The sequence below is a fragment of the Semicossyphus pulcher genome, unplaced genomic scaffold (assembly GCF_022749685.1).
Source record: "Semicossyphus pulcher isolate SPU_LCO1_2020_fin unplaced genomic scaffold, fSemPul1.0.p SCAF_26, whole genome shotgun sequence".
In the NCBI taxonomy this organism is placed as follows: Eukaryota; Metazoa; Chordata; class Actinopteri; order Labriformes; family Labridae; genus Semicossyphus; species Semicossyphus pulcher.
In genome coordinates, this window is record NW_027211700.1 from 5,031,252 (window position 1) to 5,054,481 (window position 23,230).

The 23,230-nt window shown below is 42.3% G+C and overlaps 1 protein-coding gene across 1 annotated transcript in view; it reads left to right on the top strand.

Moving 5' to 3' along the window:
• clcn2c (chloride channel 2c) overlaps positions 1–23,230 on the top strand; it is a 136,065-nt gene that overhangs the window by 109,579 nt on the left and 3,256 nt on the right. The window contains exons 21-23 of the mRNA XM_069676530.1: positions 11,724–11,762; positions 14,710–14,814; positions 20,696–20,782. Coding sequence (XP_069532631.1) covers positions 11,724–11,762; positions 14,710–14,814; positions 20,696–20,782 — 231 coding nt within the window. The remainder of the gene's footprint in view (positions 1–11,723; positions 11,763–14,709; positions 14,815–20,695; positions 20,783–23,230) is intronic.

Below are 23,230 nucleotides of genomic sequence, written 5' to 3' on the forward strand. Positions count from 1 at the left end.
TGTAACGCTGTTACTTGTACTCCGTTATTCCCCAAGCCTGTATATAACATACATATATATATAAAAATGAGGTCTTATTTTAGGGTTTATTGTAAAGCGTTCAGATTAAATTTGACCATTTTAAGACAGAAGATTGTTGAAAATTGTAATCAAAAACAAAGACTCCTGATTGACACCACTGTATTTTCTGTCGTTGAGTCTGACTCAAACTTAATTGCAGTCACACACTCCTTCATCCTACACCTAATACCTTCATCCCCTGTTCTGTTTGTAATAAGAGACCTGTACTTTTCATATTGTACATCAAGCACATTAGAAACAAATATATCCCAAAACAATTGACACGGAAGCCGTTGTAATAAGTTCTCTAATCCGAGGTTTCATTTCAGCACTTAATCTCCTGCGTGTGCCGACCCTTTTTATCCCTGAGTAAACTCTTACACAATCAACGTCGGCCTCGGTAATTAGATTTACTTTTATTTCCTGGGATCAAACAGAAATCTGTATCTGCTGTTTGTGACAATTTGGCTTCTTTAACACAGAATACATGTGGCTTCGCTTTAACGTAGTCACTATGAGATATACCTCTCTTACTGTGTTTATGCCGTACCTATACATTTATATGAGGTGTAGCATTAATTGGCGGCTAACACTCACGTTTTCTCTGACCCTCTTGTGCCACTTCTGTTGTACAGTGATTTGCTAAGTGCTTGCATAAGGAGCATATTGTACGGTCAGTGCTCAGACAGATGGTGCATTATTAGCGCACTGAATTTTTGGATGTGTTAAGTGGGCCTAGAAGCATGTTAGTCATTATTGCCTCGCTGTGAGCTAATTAGCAATGAACCCCTGCAGCACTTGGTGTGTGTGCATTAACAATACATTGAGCCTGCAGGCTTGTCCCCCCCCCGTCATCAGGAGTTATTATTAACATTAGCCAGTGTAGAAGTTCACCGTGATGCTATTTGCGGCGTCGCTGTGCTCTTTAGGCTCAACACTGGTGAGTAACACCCGAGCGGCGGGAGAGAAATCAAGTCCTCCTCTCGCTTTCTTTCAGCTCTGCTTCCGTCGTTCTCTGTTTCTGGGTTTAATCTGCTTCACACTCTCTTCCACCATTTTTGCACCCCTCTCATCTGTCCCCCCCCTTTCGTCTCCGTCCATCTCGGCTGTGAAATATTGATGCAGGGTAAATGACATCAGTAGTCTGTTTCAGAGGAATGATGCCGCCCAGCCTCCCAGTCACTCCTGGCTGTTTTTCTCATTATTTTCCCCCCCACTCTCGCGTCTTCGTAATGCCTCTATGCTTTATTTATGATGGCTTGTGGGCTCGGTTTTTTTGGCACCTCATCTCTCCCTCTTTTATTTCCTTGAGTTTCTTTTGTTTCTTTAGAGCGATGCAGAAAATGTGTCATTCTTTCTTTCTTGGCATATGCACACTTAAATGGGAACAAGCATACGTACACTACGGGAGAGAAAGGACCAGTCACCTTAAAGTGTTTGTAGAGGAATACCTGCTCTTTTCTTATCACCTTAACCCTCCTGTCGTGTTCGCTTCTCCCCCCTTACTTTGGTGTTCCCGGTTAAATGACTCTTACATGAACACAAAAACCATTAATCATCACCAAACACCTTTATAAGCTGTAAACGATGTCTCCAGTAATTGACATGAATAACTGCAGAGAATATCCAAAGAATAGACATTGAAAATGTCCAAAATCCATCGATGTTGTCTTCCATGTCTGAGACATCATCCGCTATCTCTGGTTCAACTTCCATCTCCTCTTCATCTGGTTCAAAGAATCGGTCCAGTTGTTCAGTGTGGTTCATGTTGGGGGATGTGTGGGTGTGAATCAATGACTGTATATATAAATGGGCAACGCGTCTCCATCTGCTCCCATTGTACGTAATTGATGCCAAAATAGCCCCTGCGATAGGCGCTGCCATCTTGCGATGGTGACGTCATACGGAGCCAGAGTCTGCGCAGTAGAGCTCGGCGAGTGAAGCGAGTGAAGCTAACCCAAACACACAGGATCCCGCACGCCGGCGTGTTTAACAGCAGAGCAGCTTCTCTGTGTTGGTCTGAGGTTAACGTTCACAGGTATGGAAACTTCACTGACTGTAGTGATTGTTTTAGTTACGTTTCCACTCGCGGATCGTCCTCCACTCTGCTCACCCGGAACTGATTGGCTGCAGGAGCCGTATTTGTCAACAGAGCTGTCAATCATCATTTTTACAGCATCAAATAACTTATTAAAAATAAAATGAACACTTGGACGTAAATCAGCATGATAAGAACTAACTATAATGACAGAAACCATGTTTGAGAAAAATTTATCGGGCGTGTATTTTGATTATATAGTTTGACTCATGTCCCATCTGTTAACATGGAAGAGGCGGGCTTTATGACCTATACTGCAGCCAGTCAGCAGGGGGCGATAGAGAGGGTTTGGCTTCACTTTTAGGGAGCTGTCATGTCGTCCATCTTTTTATACAGTCTATGGTGTGAATGGGGATGTTTTCCATCTGATGGATGAACATAATCTAGTGTTACCCATTCATGTCCTATATGGCAGTCATTTCTGACCGGGAACATCACAGGTGTTACAAAGTCGACTAAACCACTGAAATATCAATGAAAGTGGTGATCAGCAATTTTGTATGTTCAAATGCCTCGTGTGGAGGACATCATGAGACCTCGAGGCAATCAAATTCAAAACACAATATTTATGATTGATGAAAGTTGTAAGTCGGTTTGACCCGAACACGACAGGAGGGTTAATATGTTGTAGGTATGTGTGCGTGCCAGTGAGCCCTCTTTCTCAGCATCCCTGCCTGAATCCAATTCTGAGTAGCTGTTTTGCACTTCACACTCCACTGCATCAGTATCACCCACTGAGGAGAGCGAGAGAAACCAATGCCCATAAGCAGAAACGCATGAAGGAACTGGTTAAAACAGTTTTGTTGTTGTTGAATAGATAAGCATGTCGTCAGTTATCCATATTTGGCAGTCAATGAATATTTTAACCATATTTAGTGACAGGACAACAGATCTAAGAGGCAGTTGCGAAAATAAATGGTGTCTTCATTTTGCAAAACATTGAATGTAAAAGAAGAAATAAACGACTGGAGGGGAATTTATTCATCATTGCAAGTTTTGGCGAGGTTTTAGAAGCAGATTGCAAAACTGTTTTGACACATTTCTCCAACATTAGAATGACAAATAACCGCAGAGTTCCAGAGTTATAAGTGATGTCGGAAAATAATGAGCTAAGTCGCTGTGACATCTGGTGCCTCCAACTGTTGAGGCCAAAACACACATTTTAATATTGGCTGCATCCAGCTGCACACGTCGTCGGGACATTCTTTTATAAAGTGCTGTCGTGCAGTTTAGGAGAAAGTTCAGTTCTTTGTATTCGTAAAAAAACATCTTCATATAAAGGGAATAAGATGCAGTGTGCTCACTGTGCTGAGGTTCCAAACTCCAGGTGAGTGCCAGGTGCTCTGGCCCCCCTGAGGAAGACCCAGCGTGGTTGAAAGCAGCCAGCGTTTTTCCAGCAGCTTCTCTTTCTCGACAGTTAACCTCTCAAATATATCTGAGAATCATCAGCGTGAAAAGGAAGTTGAACTTTTGGTTTCGCCTGAGCAGTTTATAAAATCAAACTTAGACAAGTTTTAGCATTTTGTTGCTTAGCAACATTAATCAGTTGATAAAACTGGTGTTAGCTTACCTAGCCAAATTCAAAATGAGACATACAGATGTTTTAAACATGTGAAGTGACTTGCACAAAATTTTGGAGAATAAAGACGTCAATCGAGGCTGTGGCTCAGTGGTAGAGTCGGTCGTCTCTCAATCATAAGGTTGGGGGTTCGATCCCTGACTGCTGCAGTCACATGTCAGTGCGTCCATGGGCAAGACACTGAACCCCAAACTGCTCCTGAAGGCGTAGCTTTGGTGTTTGAATGAGCACAGATACTGATAGGAGATTGGCACTCAGGCCTCTGCCATCAGTGTGATAATGTGAGAGTGAAAGGGTGAATGTGACATGTTGTGTCAAAGCGCTTTGAGTGGTCTGAAAACTATAAAAGTGCTCTATAAGTACAGTCCATTTATATTGATTCCTCACTATTCAAACCTCGTAATGTTCAGATGTAAACGAGCTCATTGAAGTCAAGTTAGCTTGTTGAATATAATTAGCTCAGTGAACCAACTGACATAACTAGCTTCTGCTTGTTGAAGCATTTGTCCTCTATCGAGTTAATATTTGTATAATGTGACCTTATTTAAAAGTGTGCCATTTAAAAGGCTGTTTAATAATGACGCAATGTTTAAATGACATTTCTTAGAAATAACATTATTATATTATTTTTATTTCTAGGTTTATGTTTGTGTAAAATGAACTTTCTCACCATTTAAAAATCAAATATTTTCATTCAGGTCTTTTATTTGCAGAAAAACACGACTGGTTAAGAAAACCAAAAGATGCAAAACAGATGTTTTTCAGACGTCGAATAACGCAAAGAAAACAAGTTCATGTTTAAACAACAGAATGTTTCAACTCAGGAAGAGTTCAGGAATCTATATCTGTTGGAATCACCTGGTTTTAAATCACAGCACTCATGCATCTCTGCATGCTCTCCAGCAGTCTTTCACAAGGCTGTTGGGTGACGTTAGGCCTCTCTTTGTTCGATGGCTTGTGACCATCCGTCTTCCTCGTTTTTAATTGGGCTCAGATCTGGAGATTGGGCCGGCCATGACGTGCAGAGAGCGATGCTGATTTAAGGAACATTTGGAGTGGTCTCTTATGTTTTTATGCTGTATATAGAAATTACAGATTATTATTATTTTTTTTTTAAGATATTTTTTTCGGCTTTTTATGCCTTTATTGTAGAGAGTGGACGGTGGATGGTGGCGGAGATGGGGGAAGAGAGAGTGGGGATGACATGCGGCAAAGGGTCATGGGCGGGAGTTGAACCCGGGCGCCGCAGCACTGAAGACTATAGCCTCTGTTTATGGTCGCCGATTTAACCGCTGAGCTAAACCAGATGCTACTTTGACTTCCTGTTTACATAGTTCATTCATTCTGATTGGACAGTGCTTCCTATAAACCACTTTACAAAGTTTTTAACGCGTTCTGACCGCCCTTAAGTTTTAACGATGCAACCAAAATGAATCATTAGTTTGAAACTAGCGAGCACTTAGTAAGAACTCAGGATGAACACCCCAAACTTTCAGATAAGATGAAGTAACAGCAGAATTTAATCAAGGACTTAAACAGGGCTAAGCAAGAAAAACTGTAGACCCTGAAGGCAACACAGAAATTGGACCCCCATCCCGCTCAGTGCTCCACAGTCTGAGAGGAGAGAACGATTTGCTAGAGTAGATCGCAGGCTTTGTTCTAAGAAGACGAGTAATAAAGGGATTCAATAATCAGCTGACAGAGTAATAGAAGTTTAAAGGTCTCAGTTTTGTAATGATCTCCTCATAAAATTTATTAAAGAAGGATGTTTTTTTAAGAACCAGAGAGCAAGAAAAGGTAACTTTGACACTTTGCATGAGTTATTAAAATCATTAGGGTCGAGTGTTGGCTCTGTCAGAATGGGTTCAATGAGTTGTGAGACACTCAGTCCATTAAAAGTGCCCTTCAAAGTGTCTGATAGGAGGAATGTTCAGGGGACGGGATGGGGTTTTTCATTTCCTGAATAATTTCAGACAACACAGAGGAGATACACGCCGATGTGTGAACTTATCTGGAGGAGATGAGCGTGTCATGCTGACTGGAATTTGTTTGTGAGGGTGAATTGATTAGTCGCTTGATATCAGACTTTCAGGGAGACAAATGTGTCGCAGGTTTCAGAGCATCAGTGGAAAGAAGTTTGGGCTTTGAAGGGTTCTCAATCAAATGTTTTCGGAGGTTCGCGACTTTCCCCATCGAACGATACCACTCGAGTTTGAACGTCATTAAAGAGCAACTTGCAGGTTGGAGACCCAAGTGAATCAATGTGTAGGAGAATGATTTAATAATTCTATGTTCAATAAAATATATTAATTCATACACTGAAGTGGCTTCTGGAGTCCCGCCAAATAATGACAGGTTTAACATTAATAGATATGGATCTTAATCAATCTCCATCGTCTTGTCATTGACGATGAAGACATTGTTAATTCACATGCATACAACGGACCACAGGCTTATAATTATGAGCCTGTTAGGTGTCAAAGAGAGCAGGAACAGGCCGGGGTGAGGAGAAATAACGGCCACAGGAGAGACAACCAGAGGAGAGCCGGGCAGGTGTTAGCTAGCGATATCTAACGCTGCGCTCACATCACAACACTGTAAAGGTTATCACATACCAAACGCTATAACAAATCATGAGTAGAAGCAAGTGGGAGCGTTAATACTTACCCATTACAGTTACTAACAAGCGAGTGTCAGCTTGTATCAGTTGTATTTGCCTTCTATAGCGGTAAATCCGTACTACGGTTAACGGTGCCAAAGCGGTGTGAGAGAGAGAGAGAGAGGGAGAGAGAGCAAAGAGATATTTTGTCTGATAGGTGCTCGTGTGTCCCGTCCCGAAGTCCTGTCTCTCTTCACCTGCACAAAACACAACCAGGCACGAAAGCTCGCTCCGTTCCTCTTCCTGTCAGGAGAACAGTGGGCTCGATGTCCCGTCAAGCTACAATTTGTGAAACATTTAACCATCATAAGAACTGGTGAAATGCAACGTTAGACTACGGAAATAACATCTACACAACACGATACGACCGCTCAGACTCACTACCGCGAGTCTCTCTTGTGACGTAATATGTCGCCATGTTGGAAAAAAAAACAATTTTAACAGCTTTACTGAAAACGGACACTTTTTCCTGTAAATTTGTGCCCTTATGTCTTCTAAATAATCAAGGATGAACCTTCTCCACAGCCATATTCAGAAAACATTGATTATTAACATAGTAAAAAATTGAACCCGCAAGTTGCTCTTTAATGAAGTTATTTTTCACTTGTGTTACAGGTTTTGCAATCTAATTAGTTTTGCGGATAAGTAAATCATTAAGTTTGAAGGCAATAAGCAAAATGTGCATTAGTAGCAGGGAAATCAGCGGTTAACTACCTGCACATTAACAAACAGTTATTATTGTTGCAATGTGTCCCTAAAGCACTATTTAGTGTTCAGTATAGGCAGCAGCTGTCGGGACCCATCGCCTACTTTTATACTTCTTTAAGCAGTTTTAATTGTGATATTAAGATGTTTAAGTATTCCCAACTTTGACAACTTTTCAAACCATCATTATTACCCACACCACTCGAGTTTAAACGTCTTTAACGATGTTATTTCACAATTGTATCAAAGGGCTGTGCAGCTGAATCAGATCCACAGATAAGGCAGTAATAACATTTGAATGTAATGAGCCAAATGAGCTCCAGCAGTAAGGAAATCAGCAGTTAACAGCCTGCACATGAGTGATACGTAATTATTGTTGCAATGTTTCCCTCCTGCACCGTTAAGTGTGCGGTATAGACAGCAGTAAGTGAAACAGACATCACGATATTGAGCTTAAGCACAAGAGATAAACTTGATTGCCTCCTTTGTCATCACTGTACCAGTTGAAACGGCTCCTCTGAAGACAGAGTGCAGGATCCTAATGATAATGATGCTGATGTCAGGGAGTCCACCCACATGCAGGCAGGCTGCATCCCACAGGCCCCGCAGAGCTCCAGTCTCACCAGTTTACTAATATTCTGTTTGTGTTCCAGATCATCGGGGTTACTTGAGATCATATTTATGAAAGGAAAGTGTATAACTCTGATAACCGTTTATTATTTGTGTTCTGGTATAAAAACGGTCAGAGAGACAGGGCCGACATGATTACATGCACTGGCCTCACCGTAGACCACATGCAACATGAGAGCTGAAGTGAGTTTTCCCCACCGCAGAACAAACAGAGATAAAACTAATAAACAACAGGTTTTACAGTCATCTTATATTAAGAACATTAAAATTCTTGCTTCAAGAGCTCATTAACTTTTTTATAGTTTCTCATTAAATACTGCTGGTATCTGTCATGGAGAGATTTGTTATTGAATTTTCCTGTAGGTTTCTTCTTCTGCAACCCAATGACTGTATATAAAGATGGACGACGCGCCTCCATCTGCTCTCATTGTACAACATTCAAGCCCCTGTTATAGGCGCTGCCGTCTTGCGATGGTGACGTCATTTGGAGCCAGAGCTGCGCAGTAGAGATCGGCAGGTGGAGCCGCCGTAGCCACTTCCGCTAACCAAAACACACACTTAACTCACTGAAAAAAACAGCAAAGATCCTGCACGTCGGCGTGTTTAACAGCAGAACTGCTTCTTGTGTTGGTCTGAAGTTAACGTTCACAGATATGGGAACTTCAATGACTGTAGTGTTAGTGTTAGCTACGTCTCCTCTCGCCGATCCTCCGCCACTCTGCTAATCAGGAACAGATCGGCTGCAGGAGCCAGATTTGTCAACAGAGCTGTCAATCATGAGGCCACACCCCCTTTTTATAGCATCAAATAACTAATTAAAAGTAAAGTTGTCAGAAACATGAACACTTGGACGTAAATCAGCATGATAAGAACTAACTATAATGACAGAAACCATGTTTGAGAAAAATGTATTTGACATGTATTTTGATTTTATAGTTTGACTCATGTCCCATCTGTTAACATGGAGGAGGCGGGCTTTGTGACCTATACTGCAGCCAGTCAGCAGGGGGCGATAGAGAGGGTTTGGCTTCACCTTTAGAGGCTGTCAGCCTCTGTTGTACTTTGTTTGTCGTGTTGATTAGCCAATGTGGGCATGCTAACACGCTAAACTGGCACTGAAAACTTTCTACCTGCTTAAAATATTAAGCTAGCATTATCTTTGAGATGTTAATATGTGGTTGTGAGCTTTTAGCACGCCTGTTCCTAAATACAGACTCACAGAGCTGCTAGCCTCGTTGTAGGCTCATAATAAGCCGTCCTAACAGCAAGCAATCACCAGACCATCATGTTGCTATGACCACACTGAATCACTTACCTATCAGCTGTGTTCTCAGGTCAGACTGGACACCTAAACATAAAGTAAATGATGGGTGAGTTAGCCAACATCCTACGTCTTTTAAAGCGTGCATACAGCTCCCCTGGCGTTCTCCCTCCAGATAACTGCCATGTTATTTACGTGTTTAGAGGTTAAAATGTGAATTTGAAGTGTTAGGAAAGCTTCAGCCTGACCTCATATATCTCCTCTAGGATTAAAAAAGGAAGTAGCATCCTGGAGGAGAGGCTCTTTTTAATCCACATTTCCACAATCATCAAACTCTGACTACATAATCCTACAGAGAGTGTGTGTGTGTGTGTGTGTGTGTGTGTGTGTGTGATACAGCAGTCTTTGGTGGTAGATTGTGTCTGTTCCCTGCTGACCTAGTCTTGGACGGCAGCCACTGATTGGGTGATTGGCTGGACGGAAGAAGAGATGGATGGCTGTAGGAGGAAGGAGGGAGGGAAAGGAAGGGAAACAGACCTTTCAGCGTAGCAAGCAATACAGCTTCATCTGCTTATTGTCAGCACTCTGGAGTCTCTGCACACACACACACACACACACACACACATACAAACCTAATTTGAATATGCCCACACACTTCCTCCAATTTCACTGTCAGTCGCATTCAGAAGTTTACTCCCCAACTTCCCATACACACACACACACACACACACACACACACACACACACACACACACACACACACACACACACACACTTCTGCTAAACTCTGTATCTAGAAGCAAAGATTTGCTCCTTTAATAGAGCAGCTAATCTTTCTGAAAGCACCTATTTTGCATGCACAGTCCCACCTCTCTCTCTCTCTCTCTCTCTCTCTCTCTCTCTCTCTCTCTCTCCTCTCTGTCTTTCTGAAATAAACCGTCCTCTGCAAATACACACTCACAGAAGTTGTGTGATCTTCCCATACCTCTTAAGTTTACATTTAACGACATTCAGAGTGCCCTTGTGACGAGCTGAGTGATCTGCGAGACTGCAGAGTCTGTAGGTTTGTTTTATTAGTCCAATGACCGTATGTCAGATGGACCCATGTCCTATCTGTTAGAGGATAACTTTTTCCACCTAGACCCTATTTTCCCCATGTGTTTGTGTGTAAGTGACTAGTGGACACAACAATTATTGAAATCGATGCAGTATTCAGGGAGGGAGCACCGGCCGGCGGCCGCGACCAAGTCTCGCACACGGAGAAGTCTCACGCTGAAATCTCGCGCGAGACCGTCGTTGTTACGGGAAGAAGGAGAGAGGAGAGAGGATCTTCAGCCATGACAATCTTTTAGATAGCACTGAGCAACGCTTTCTGTACTCCAACACAACAAATCGCACTTCTCCCTCTTCGTCTTCGTCTTCTCTCACTCCTCTCTCCTTCCCGCAACAACTACGGTCTCGCGCGAGATTTCAGCACAAGACTTCTCCGTGAGTGAGACTTGGTTACAGACAACAACAGAGAGCATAAGGTAAAGTAGCATGGCTGCCACAGTGTTGTCAGACATGTCATAACAATCTGAGCCTGTCAGTAGCAAAAACAAGCCACTTTTAGTGGCTGTATATTGGCGTGTGCCCGGTGCCCCGTTTAGTTACATTGTATCTCATGTCGCGGCTGCTCCCTCCCTGCATGCTGGATCGATTTCAATAATTGTTGTCTCCACAAGTCACGTACACACAAACACATGGGAAAATAGGTTCTAGGTGGAAAAATCCCGAAGTTATCCTTTAACAAGGAGGAGGCGGGCTTTATGACCCATACTGCAGCCAGTCAGCAGGGGGCGATAGAGAGGGTTTGGCTTCACTTTTGGGGAGCTGTCAGGTCGTCTTATCTTTTCATACAGTCTATGTTTTAGCCTCATCAACTCTAAGCACGTCTGGCCTCAGCTTGCATAACGATACAGTAGGGCACCTCTTTCTACCCCGCGGCAACAGTTGCTAGGGTTACCGACAGGTCGGCAACTGCAGCGATGAGGATAAATGAGCTCAGGGCTCCCATCAGCCCCTGGGTCGTACTTACTCTGCCTTTCTCTCCTAAACACACACACACACACATATGTTTCCTGCGTTCAATCCTAAGCAAGTAAATACCTTTACTCAAGCACATGATTTCAGACACGCACACACATAGCTGCACACACATCCTGCGGCTACGTTCTCACACACTCAGCTGTGCGTTTCCCTCGCTCAGCCGGCTGCATCGTCTTCAGGGTTGCTGGTTTGACTCCAGCTTGTCAAACAGCGTCGGCAGTGTCAGCCTGTCACTTTCGAGCCGTGAGCTGTGAGTGTGCCGCAGATCCGTCATTATAATGATCATCTGCTCCGACATCTCATACATCACATCCCCCGCACTCATTAAATGTACTGTAGTCGCTCCTTTAGTCACCCATTCCACTTGTGCCCATCTGTCTCGCGACAGCAGCGCTGTATAACTCTCATGATGTGGTGCATGGGCGATTGTGTGTTTACCCCGTGTGTGCGCAGGTGTAGTGCTGGGGGCGTGTTTATTGAGATAACAGGACACTATTGTTTATCTTCCACTTGTTTACTATTCCATCACTTCTTGTGTCTTCGTGTTGGTCACAATATGTTTGTTTCTTCATTTTACTGCATTTTGAATTTATTGTGTTTACGTACAGAGTACTGACTTCTCCTCTGTTCCTTCTATCCACAGGATGACGGAGATGTGGAGGACGACATGACAATAAGAGAGGTGAGGCAGACAGCCAACCAACACACACACACCTCTCTCTTTCTCCCCCTCTCCCACTTTCTCAGCCCAGAAAGTGGCAGACGACTCTTCAGCAATGAGCCTGGTTCTGCTCGAGGTTTCTTTCTGTTTATTCATAGTGGATTCATGTCTGGTGACGTCTCTGTAAATAATAAGACATAGAGTACTGAGATAAGTTTTGTTATGATTTGGCGCTATGTAAATACAAATTGATTCATTGACTGAGCTTAAAAGGGATCAAAAGTCATCAAAGACCAAACTGTTAGTCCTTCAGCCAATCAGGAAACAGTCCGTGTTGTTTTAAACTGCAGCAAGTTGCACTATCGCACGTCCAGCGATGTGACTTTTGCACATGAACACATCGCAGTTGCACTTTTTAAACGATATATTGTGCAGCCCTAATCTAGTGTTGTCCTGCAGCAGAACTGTGTATGTTGTACAGAAGAAGAAGATAAATCAGGCTTTCTTGTTGACAATCAGAAAAGCATATCATATGAGCAGCCTTTCTGTCCATCACCTGTCAAAGACTCTGGAGTCTTAGCATGCGCGTCGGTCTTCAAAAGCCTGTCTGTGTCTGATCTCAGCTTGCACTTGATGACATCACACCACCACCTGGTTTTTCAGATACCTCAATATCGCCAGACGGCTCGATTACCCTGCAGTCTTATATTTTTGGATATGACATCATTCATAATTCATCCATCAACAGCACCTCTCATTTCCTCTCTGTCAGCCGCACATTCCTCACACTTTCTCCCTCCTTCCCCTCCTTTGTCCCTCCCATCACTCATCGTTCACCCCGCATACGTCTGCCTTGTCATCGCTCCTCGCTACGTCTCCCTGCCGTGTTCGCCGTTCACCTTCCTCGCCGCCCATCGACGTGGGTTTTGTTTGATTTATAGAGTCGTTCAGTGCGGTGCCCGGTCCATTGATTGTCTATCAGAGGGAGGTGATTTGTCAGGAGGTGGGGTGGAATAGTTTGATGCCTTTGTCTTCTGATTAGTGACTGACAGCAGGCATAAAGACATCATCTGCCAACAGCAGCGATTACGCACGCAGTCAGACTGTCAAAGAGTTAGATGTTTGGCTGTGAAAGCCAGGACCGAACACTGGGAGCCCTAACCTTTTATTAAAGTCAAGCCAGAGGCCTATATCTCTGACTTAATTGGGTATGATGCAATTCATTTGATTACCTTCTTATTGATTAATCAATACTAGACTGGCTGTTAGAAGTGCAAAAACACAAGAAGACAAAATGACTTCATAAAGCTCCTTGGGGGAAATTTTATTGTGTTTTTGCAGTCGTATCTGACACGCATACAAAGACTTGTACTAATACAGAAAGACACACAGAGACAGAGACAGTCGCAGTGAAGAGTGGGAGCTCTTTTATTCAGCTAGCAGGGCTGACTAACAGCAGTATAGTTCTGACTAGTGTAAATAACATTTTCACATGTCAAGATTTCCTTTTTGACTCGTTGAAATGTAATTTTTAGATATTTGCAAGACAATACTCAAATTGCATTTTGACTAGTTTGACTGATTTGCTGTTTTTGATTAAATTATAAAAATCTGTAATTACTTCTTCAATAGGAAGAATAATTATTACCGCTATACAGAATTACAATATGATTAATAAAGCCCCCCTCCAGTGAAAATCAAGTGTTTGACCTTGTAAACATCTCCATGTGGTGTTCTTCATGTGCTACAAGACATACCAGGGACAACATCTGCAGTCATCTCCATGTCTGGGCCTGTCTGCTTTTAAACTGCAGTGCACCAAGGACAGGCTGAACAACACGTTTTCAGATTGGCAGGTTTGTGATTTCACAAACCTAAGGAGCCAATCCTGTTAATCGACCGGCTGACGCTATGCAGATCATTATGTGTAACCTATGGCAACCACCTTGGCGATGCGCAAACCAACTGTAACAATCATTGTCATTTCTGCAAACTCACTACTGACTACAAACGTTAACGTTACTTCTACTAATTACTACATTTCAAGTGAGCTAAGTTTCAACAAGTTGCCTGGACATCCATAAACGATGGCATACGTCCACTTGTATGCGACCCTGTCCAATTTGCTCCTCTTCTTCTTCTCAATCGCTTTCCGGTTCGAACACTTACGACTGAATTACCCCTAAATTACCACTTTTTCATTGTGTAGCGTACAGAAGCTAACGTAGCAAAATAGAAAAATCAAAACAAGCATTCAGCTTTCTGAGTTTGATGGGCAGAGTCGAAGGTGAGAAAGATTTAGGGGGACGGTTGGAAATTTGCATAGTGGGCGGGGACTGTGCAGATTCAGGGATTTTTAACGAGGGAGCCTTGGGAGGATTAAACGTATTTTGCAGTAAAAATATATCAGACACAGTTTATTATTTCAAGCATTTTTTATGTCTTTTAAAGGATTGTGACTACTGGAAATGAAGTTTTTGATATCTAAAAGTAAATGTTCCAAAATTGAACTTCACATATCTGTAACTGAGTTTTATTAGAAAGCAAAGGTTAAAGTTGACTGCGTTTTAATGAAGTTACAGATATCTACTATTAACTTTTCCACAAGTGAAAAAATAAATTGATATCAGGATAAACATTTTGACTAGTGAGAAATTAGTTATCTTTAATAAAATTTATGATATGTTGGCTTGAAAAATCAGTCACAGATATCTACAGTTCCTGCGCCTGTTTAATTGGAAAAGAGCGAGCCACAGGTGAGACTGCCCCGAGCAGTAAGTGGTTCTACCTCAGCACTTCCTCTGCTACCTGACCACTCTCTGAACACTCCGTTCCCGAGCAGAGTCCCCACGGACCGAGTTACTTCTGCCCCGAAAAGACACTCCGCTCCCGTTTCTTCTTTTGTCATCCGTTTCTCTGTGAAGTTTAGCTTGCCCCTAAACTCCCTCCTCCTCTGTGTGTTTTGCAGATTGCCGAGTGGGAGGAGATGCAGCTTGATGAGCAGGTCAACTTCAACAACTGCAAGATCGACCCCGCCCCCTTCCAGCTGGTGGAGCGCACATCACTGCATAAGGTCTGATTGCAAATACAGCTGCTGCTCAAACTCTGTGTGTGTGTCTAATGCTGGAACACAAATGTGTGTCGCTCCTGGCGTGCCTTATCACTGTTTCAGTAAGTTCCTGTTGCTGAAACAGATGTGGGAGATTCCCTTTTACCACCAGCTAGTTTTTTATATGTTTAGCGAACAGAAGGCTAATCAACATCGTCAGGAAATGACTCGAAGAAGGCTAAACTACACTGGCTTTAACAAAAACATTGGTCGTCACGATGGAAGTTCCCTTTAAACAGTATAATTCATGTTGTGTAAGTATTGTCGTAATCTTAATTACCCATCATGCACAGAAACACTTGGAGAGTAAACCGCTACCACTTTAAAAACTCTGTTGGTCGTCCCGCGGTGGGTTGACGCATCCAGCAAAAACACCACAAAAAAACAAACACACACACACTCGAACAAAAAGAGAAATTGCAGCATGAAAAAAATGAGGTTTCGCTCTTTCAACTCGGTGTTGATTTACTTTTCTTACTGCGGCACAATCGCACACCCTGACTGAAAAAGGCTCCGTCCCCAGCACAAACACACACGTGCTTTCCACTGTTGAAACCCACACTTTGTACCAAGCGCACACACACAAACACACACACCCTCTCTGGTTTGCCAGCGGCTGTGGCAGTGCCTAATGTCCTCCATTCATAATGCTACCTCTCTCTCTCTCTCTCTCTCTCTCTCTCTCACCCTCTGGGCTCAGTGTGAATACTCTTTAAACATTTAAGAGAGGGATCCTGCACCAATCCATCTCGCTCCCCTCCCTCCCTCCACTGCACTCTGCCAAAAGCCAATACCACGCACAATCTCCTTCAGCATATTAAACACCGCCCGCCGCCGCTGCCGCCGCTGCTGTATACAGGCGCGCGTGTGTGTGTGTGTGTGTGTGTGGAGTTATTTTCCCTACATCTTACCCTGTTCTATTGCTCAGCCTCTCTGGATCTGGCTATCATTTATCACAAGCTGTTTACTGGTGTTGTTGTTCCGTGTTTGTCTGCAGGCCCTTTTGTAACAGAAATCTGTCCCTTAGAATATTTACATGACAATATGTCTCTGCAGTCGGGCCTGCTCGGGCTTTTGGCTCTTGGCCGCTGCCAGATGATTTGAGTTAGTGGCTAACAGGACTCAAAGCAACCCATGAGTCTATTATTTTTTACATTTTCATCAAAGCAAAGAGCTCATGGTGCTATTGTATGTTTAATGTACAAAACAAATGGACGGGTTCATCCAAATAAGGAGCTTGTTGTCGAATCAAGAAGTGTCTCAGTAAGCAAGTCTCCCAAACAGCTTAATTATCTCCCATAGGTATTTAATTGAGTCGACGCAGCGACTGTGACAGCTATTCAGAGAAGCATTGTTCCCGCCATTGAAATGTCTGCTTTTGTTGTATTTCTTCTTTCGTTTATTAACGATTTTCACAATAGGTTCTTACAAATCAGCTTTTTCTCACACACCTCCTGTGGTATCAAGGCGAGCCAAGCAGACAGGGTTTAGTATACGATTATTTTTTTGGGCTTTATTTATAGGACAGCTGAGGAGAGACAGGAAAGGGGAGGAGAGAGTGGGGGGTGACATGCACCAAATGATCGGCAGACCGGGAGTCGAACCTGAGATCAGTATGTTAAGACTGCAGCCTCTGTACACGGAGCGCCTGCTCCACCAACTGAGCTAAACCAGCGCTCCATTTTGGTTAGCTTTAAAAGTACTGGTGTTAGAGGTCCGCTCTACAAGAAAGTAGTGCTTTTCCCAAAAACTATTTCCTGGTAGCTCGCCGGGGAAAGTGCACACCCCATGTATCAAGGGCCTTTATGCTGCATGTCATTCCCTCTCTCTCCCCTGCTTTCCCCGTCTCTCTCCAGCTGTCTTTTTATTTGAATTTGTATTTTGCTTCATATTTCACTCTGTGATACCTGTGGAGTAGCTTAACATAATTTACAGTTAAACATTTTTTTTTCTCACACTGCTGCTCTGTGCAGGCCCTCATTCAGCCATTGCCTGAAACGACTCAGTCAGCTCTGTCCCTTTAAGAAACCCCGCCCCTACAAGCCTGCTTTCTTCTGATTGGCCAGCTCTCCGAAGCCTGCTGAGGCTGCACTTTGTGACCTCACTGTGTGAAACCTGGCATGCACAGCAGCCTGCAGACTGAGCTGAGCAGCCTGGGGATTACTCCGACATACTTTTACCTACAGATTTGAAACTTCACCCACGTTAAGTCTGGACATCCAACATTATTAAATTATATTTATATGTCTTAGTAAGTGAAACAGCATAATACCCCCTATTTAATGTCGCAAACATGCCAACAAAGACAATTACACTCCATTGTGTTGGCGTCTGAAATCCCAATGGAGACAGATCTCTGAAAGCTCTGGGCAGCACATGATTTGTCTTATTCAATATATAATTTGCCACATCAGATGTGACACCTTGATATAATTACCATTTATACTTATTGTAGAGTAATTGTAGCATCTGGTCCTGGCAGTGCTTCTCCAGTTGATGCCCACATCTCCTGTAATCCCCATTCTGTCGTGCCAAAGCTTTTCACTTTATCATAAAAAATGACAAACACCAAAGATGACACAATAATTCTGCGTGGGGTCTGCTGGGCGAGCTCCTGTTTCCTTTACAGTCTCTATTGTGTCCCATTGCTGCGCTGACGATCAATTGATTCTTCAATTCTATTTGCAGCACCTTTTAATCAGTGAATAGCAGTTTAAATAGACGTGAATGTGCTGAACTGGAGGTGAGCTGACTCCGTCCCCAGAGAAGCTGCTGTTACATTACGACTGGCCCTGACCTAAAAACACTTAACAATCTTTTTCTTGGCTCGGCTTCAGTTTGCTTGGCACAGTGGGATCAATTTCAGACGTCCCAAATGATCATTCCGGCTGAGCAGAAAGTCCCATTAAACCCTAAAAGGCTCCAGAACAAAAAGTCCAGTTGGCTTCGGTCCTTCTCCACATCTGATCCGCCGCTGTTTTCAACCCCTCGCTCTTTGTGCTCTTAGCCGCGCGGAGCCACACTCCTCCGCCGTAACTCTAGCAGTGCAGATACGATTAAATGAAACTTTAATGATCCCTGGAGGGAAACTGAGTCGTTGCATCAGCAAATACAGTACTAATAGGGCCGAGAGTACAAATAGAGCAAAACAGGGTCGTAAAAACTAACGATCTCCAAGTGGAAATGTAAGAATAAAGGCATGGATGACTATAATGGCACATAATGACACCTTTTCATAGAACATGAGAGCACGTTTTTTTGTTATCTGGACTGCATAAACATGATACATGTTGTTTTTCTGTTATAAATCATCACTACAAAAAAGATTATATTCAAAATCAAAGATATCAACCAGGATATTGGTTAAATATCCTTATTATTTTGGATACTCCAACTAGCTCAGCTGATGAAATTGACGTCAATACTATTATTAGAAATTGGTCTTGACTTTTATCCCCCTTTTCTACGAGAGTCTCTGAGCACTTTAACATCCCGCACCTGCGTTTGATCCCATTCATGAGACAGCTGTCTCAGGTTAATGCGTGGTCATCATCATTAGTCTAGACTCAAGTCTGCAGGTAAAGTTCCTCTGACGCACCTGCTAAACTATACAGTAACACAACAACAAACAAGAGTCGTGCTTCTGTTACAGTCGATCAAAGGTACAGGCAACGGGAACTAGAGATTAGGAGGTTAATTTAGGACAAAAATATTCAACTTATTGGTATTATCCCCGTTTTCTGAGTATAAACTATGACTGAATATTTCAGCTTTTTTTTAAGGAGTCTTCAAAAGCAACATTAAAGGTCAACTAGCTAATGTTAGCATTGTTGGGCTAACCACAGTGAAGCTACATGTGTCCGACCTTGCAGATCTGTTTGGGGTCCTGTTTTTACCAGTGGTGGACACAGTACACAACTTCAAAGTATAGATACTCCTGGTCAAATATTACTCCAGTACAAGTGAAAGTTGCTCAGTCAAATTATTACTTGAGTTAAAGTGCTGGAGTATGTGCTTTTAAAAAGTACTTTTTTTTGTATTTCCACAGTACATGGGTGTACATTCTGCTCCGTGATGTTTATAGTAAAACATTTTTAAACTCGCATGCTGCAGATTTCCAGATTTGCAGCTCCAAAATAATCAGAACAATAACAGGAACAACCAAAAATACCGTATGACCAGGGAAAACATCAGCCATCATTAGCACCACTCAATGAACTGTCAGATCTGAGTGACGTTAGCTCTGCGTTCAACCATGGAGACGTGCGAGGTACAGGTACGGCAACACCACTTAGACAAACCAAACGCAGAACTTCACGAACACAGTTTACTGTCTTTTGGATTTTGGAAAAAAAAAGAAAATTAAGCTGACTTGGGAGCAAAAGTAGCGAGTAACGAGAACATTCACAGAAATGTAGTGGAGTCAGAAGTAAAAGTAAGAAAAATACCCAAGTGAAGTACAGATACTCAAACAATGTCCCTCCTGAGACCCTGCGTCCTCATACGGGGACATTACATTTTGGCTTCACAGCACCATAATATTTAATTCTGCAAAACTTGGACCCGTTGGTCTTATTCATGGACACTTTGTCCACCAACCTGTGGTCACAAAAGCAAATTACACTGATCAGTGTACATTCAAGATGGCCGTGATCCCGACCAAAATGTGTTACAGTCGGTCTCTACAGAAAACCTCTTCAGATTTTATGATTGAAACTTGTTTATTTAATGCGTATCAACAGTTGTAGCTTGATATGGTAGACACATTTGACTAATTTTATCAATAGCAACAAGCTACAACACCGCTACGACAAGGTGCTCACATGAGGACATTGGGACTTTTCAATGTAACACAAAGACAATTCTTTGGTTTTATACTTATTAGGCCCAATTAATCCCCAAAAGGTAGGAGAAATAAAAAATGCATACCAAACAAAAGCTCGGGTCTCAGGAGGTTAAGTACAGTCATCAAGTAAATTTACTTCGTTATTGTCCACCCCTGGCTTTTACAGATGACTAACCCATTACGATTGGTTGTACATCAGAAAGCTTTCGATCCTGGTGTTGAAGACACAGAACACCGCATGTTGATAACTGTTCAACATTATTTGATGTAGTCGCAGCCCAAAATAAGTAGAGGCTACTTCCTCTTTGATTTCTTGGCACCACCTTTGCTTGAATTGCAAAAAAGCTGAAATCTACACTACAAATGGTGAAAATGACATCCCATAATTTGAGTGCAGAAGGTGTTCTGGACGGGGATCTATTTTACGGTGTTTTGGCTGACTCGCATATTGAGCTGTATTTATTCTAGGATGAATAAAGAGCTCCAGCAGGCCGAGGCTAATGACTGTTAGCGCACAATGCATCTCGGTACGAGCAGGAGAAACAAGCTTTCTCTGAATTTCACTGAGGAATTTACTGTTTCCATTGATCCACATAATAAACACGATCATGAAGTCTGGTGCTTCTCTTTCGGCTATTTGATCCGCACCTCCACTTAGCAAGTTTGACAAAGACTTCTTCCTCTATAATCGACTGTTTTTTTCCCTCATCTTGCGTTTTCTCTAAATTAGTTATGTGCTTTTTTGTTTTAAATCGAGCAACAAGAATGTCTTTCTGTTTCACATTTCCCAAAGTGATCGTATCCCATTTAAAGGAACATTTGACTGTTTGAATGAATCCATTGCGAAGGAAGTGTCGGTGTTGGATAATTGAAGTCATTGGTGCATCTCTCTAACTGCTCCTCATTCTCTACTTAAAGGAACCCAGCACAGCCTCGTCTCTTGCACCGTTTTTATTGCTTCACTGATTGTTTCCAACTTCTCTTGCTGTCTCCCTGCAGACCCACACCATCTTCTCCCTGCTGGGCCTCGACCACGCCTACGTCACCAGCATCGGGCGCCTCATCGGAGTGGTTTCGCTCAAAGAGGTAAGACTCTTCTTGCCGGTTGTGCATTTTTTATCACTCAAGGCGTTTAATGGATTTTTTTACGCCTTGCACCAAAAGTAACGATCCCCTTTTGGTCAATATCCTCGACACAGCCTCGTGAAAACCGTCACGACTGTCATCGTTTACACAGGCAGCATATTCACTGCTTTCATAACTGTAAAATCACTGTCAAATCACCAGGAGCGCTGTCAACGTGCCGAACACGCACACAAAGACATTTCAGTCAACATTAATGATTCCTCCTCCCTCTCCCTGTTATGTACTGTGACAGACAAAAGGCTGCTTAATATTGCTGTCTCTATCTATTGTCTCTCTGTCTGTTCTCCGCCCGCCTCCCTCTCTTTCCTCTCGCCTGCCTCACAAACAACTGCAAACCCCTCGCTCTCTGTGAATTGGCCAGGAAGTGGGGAGAGGATTGTTGCTAAGTGCAGAGCCGCTTGCCTGTCCCTGACATTTAGGCTTTTTTGTTCTGCGTTCCACCAGCAGACAAAAACCCAGCCAAAGCAGATAAAGCCCAGCCTCTCCCAGTCTGCCTGTCTGTCACACAGACACGCTGTTATATCACAGCCGCACTGGTCCATGTGGAAGAGGACGGATCGCAGGGATGTTTGTGTGTGTGTGATTATAGTGCATTATTTCCACCCTACAGTATGCAGATGCTTTTCTTTTCAGTGCTGCCACAGGATCAGTAGAAGCCAAATCCTTCACCCTATCAGCCTAAAGACAAACTTGGCCTGGCCAAACAGAAAATTCAATAATACTCTCTCATGCTGTGAGCGGAGAGAGATGGGATGAAAGAGACTGTGGAGACATTACAGAAAACTTTCACACAACTCCAGTGCGTTTAGGATGAATAATGGGGTTTTTTTAAGTATGGATACGTAGTTTATAGAGGCTGTATAACCCCAAAGTGTTCCTCTATGTACCGAAAACATTAGCACCACGTGCCTTTACATCAAGATGGTAGTTGGAAGAGTTGCAGTATTCATTTACTAGTTCATTTGCATCAAGCTAGTTGGAAAGCAAGCAGAAGAGGCTAAACAGTTAGCCTGAAATAACACATAAATGGTTGTAAGAGTTAGCTAAAAGTAGACGGTTTAAATTGCTAGCTTAAAGTTGTACAAAAAATACAGTGAATATACGGCTCAAACAGTTACCAAAATGTAGTGAATACATATTTGAAATGCTAACTTTAAATAGTGTGTGAAACATGTTGCTAATAATAAACTGTTGGACTTTAAATTTGTTGCTAAATTGAGTGTACAATTTAAATAGTGAGCTCAAAGTAATTAACAGTTAATATGAGAGTTCATTGGTTGGCGTATGTATTTAAATGTAGTGTAAATACAGTTCAAATATTCAGCTTATTTCAAGCTTCATATTTCACTTCACTAATTAACAGTTAAAACTCTGGTGCTCTGTGCAGGCCCTCATGCAGCCTCTGCCTGAAACAACACAGTGAGCTCTGTCCCTTTAAGAAACCCCGCCCCTACAATCCTGCTTTCTTCTGATTGGCCAGCTCTCTGAAGCCTGCTGAGGTGTAGAAAAAACTGTATTTGTACTTTTACCTACAGACTTAAAACTTCACCCACGTTTAGTCTGGACGTCCAACATTGTAACATTATATATATATATGTCTTAAAATGTTAAACAGCATAATAATGATAAACTTTTAAAATGGTAGTTAAAATATTTTGCTTGATTTAGTAATCATACATTTCAAATATTTGTCAAAAGTTAGTGAATATACTGAAATTGAGGCCTAAAGTTAACGTTGAAACATGTAGCTAAGTAGTGATTGTAGCTACTAAAAGATGAGTACAATAGTTAGCTCAAAGATGTGAATGAACACATGACGTTTTAGGCTACAATAATGGTTGAATTATGCTACGCAATAAAAATCAGAAATACTTTATTATACTCGACAACGGGAGGGAATTTGGGCGTTACAGTTGCTCTGATACAGAGAGAAGCATGGAGAAATATATGGCATGAAAATAGAAGTAAGAAATAAGTCAAATATGTCAAATGTAGTGAATATACAGTTAAAATGGTAAGCTACACATTATGATCAAAGTTGAAATTGTTAGCAAAAAGTAGAGGTTGAAAATGTTCATAAATGAAGTGAACATAGAGTTCAAAAGCTATCTTAAAGAAGTGAATAAAACTGAAATTGTTTGCAAAAGTAGTGGTTGTAAATGTTCATTATGTAGTGAATAAACCGTCCAAATAGTTAGCTATAGGTTGAAATTGCTGAATAAAATAGCTAATCTCAGAACCTTATAATTACTATCAAATATACGTAGTTTTTTTCAATATTTCTTGGACTACAAACGACAACCAGAACACATCCAATCCCAAAAACTTCTGTTAGATTGTAAATCATGAGCATAATCTGTTGTAATCTGCATAATTTATCCCAGAATG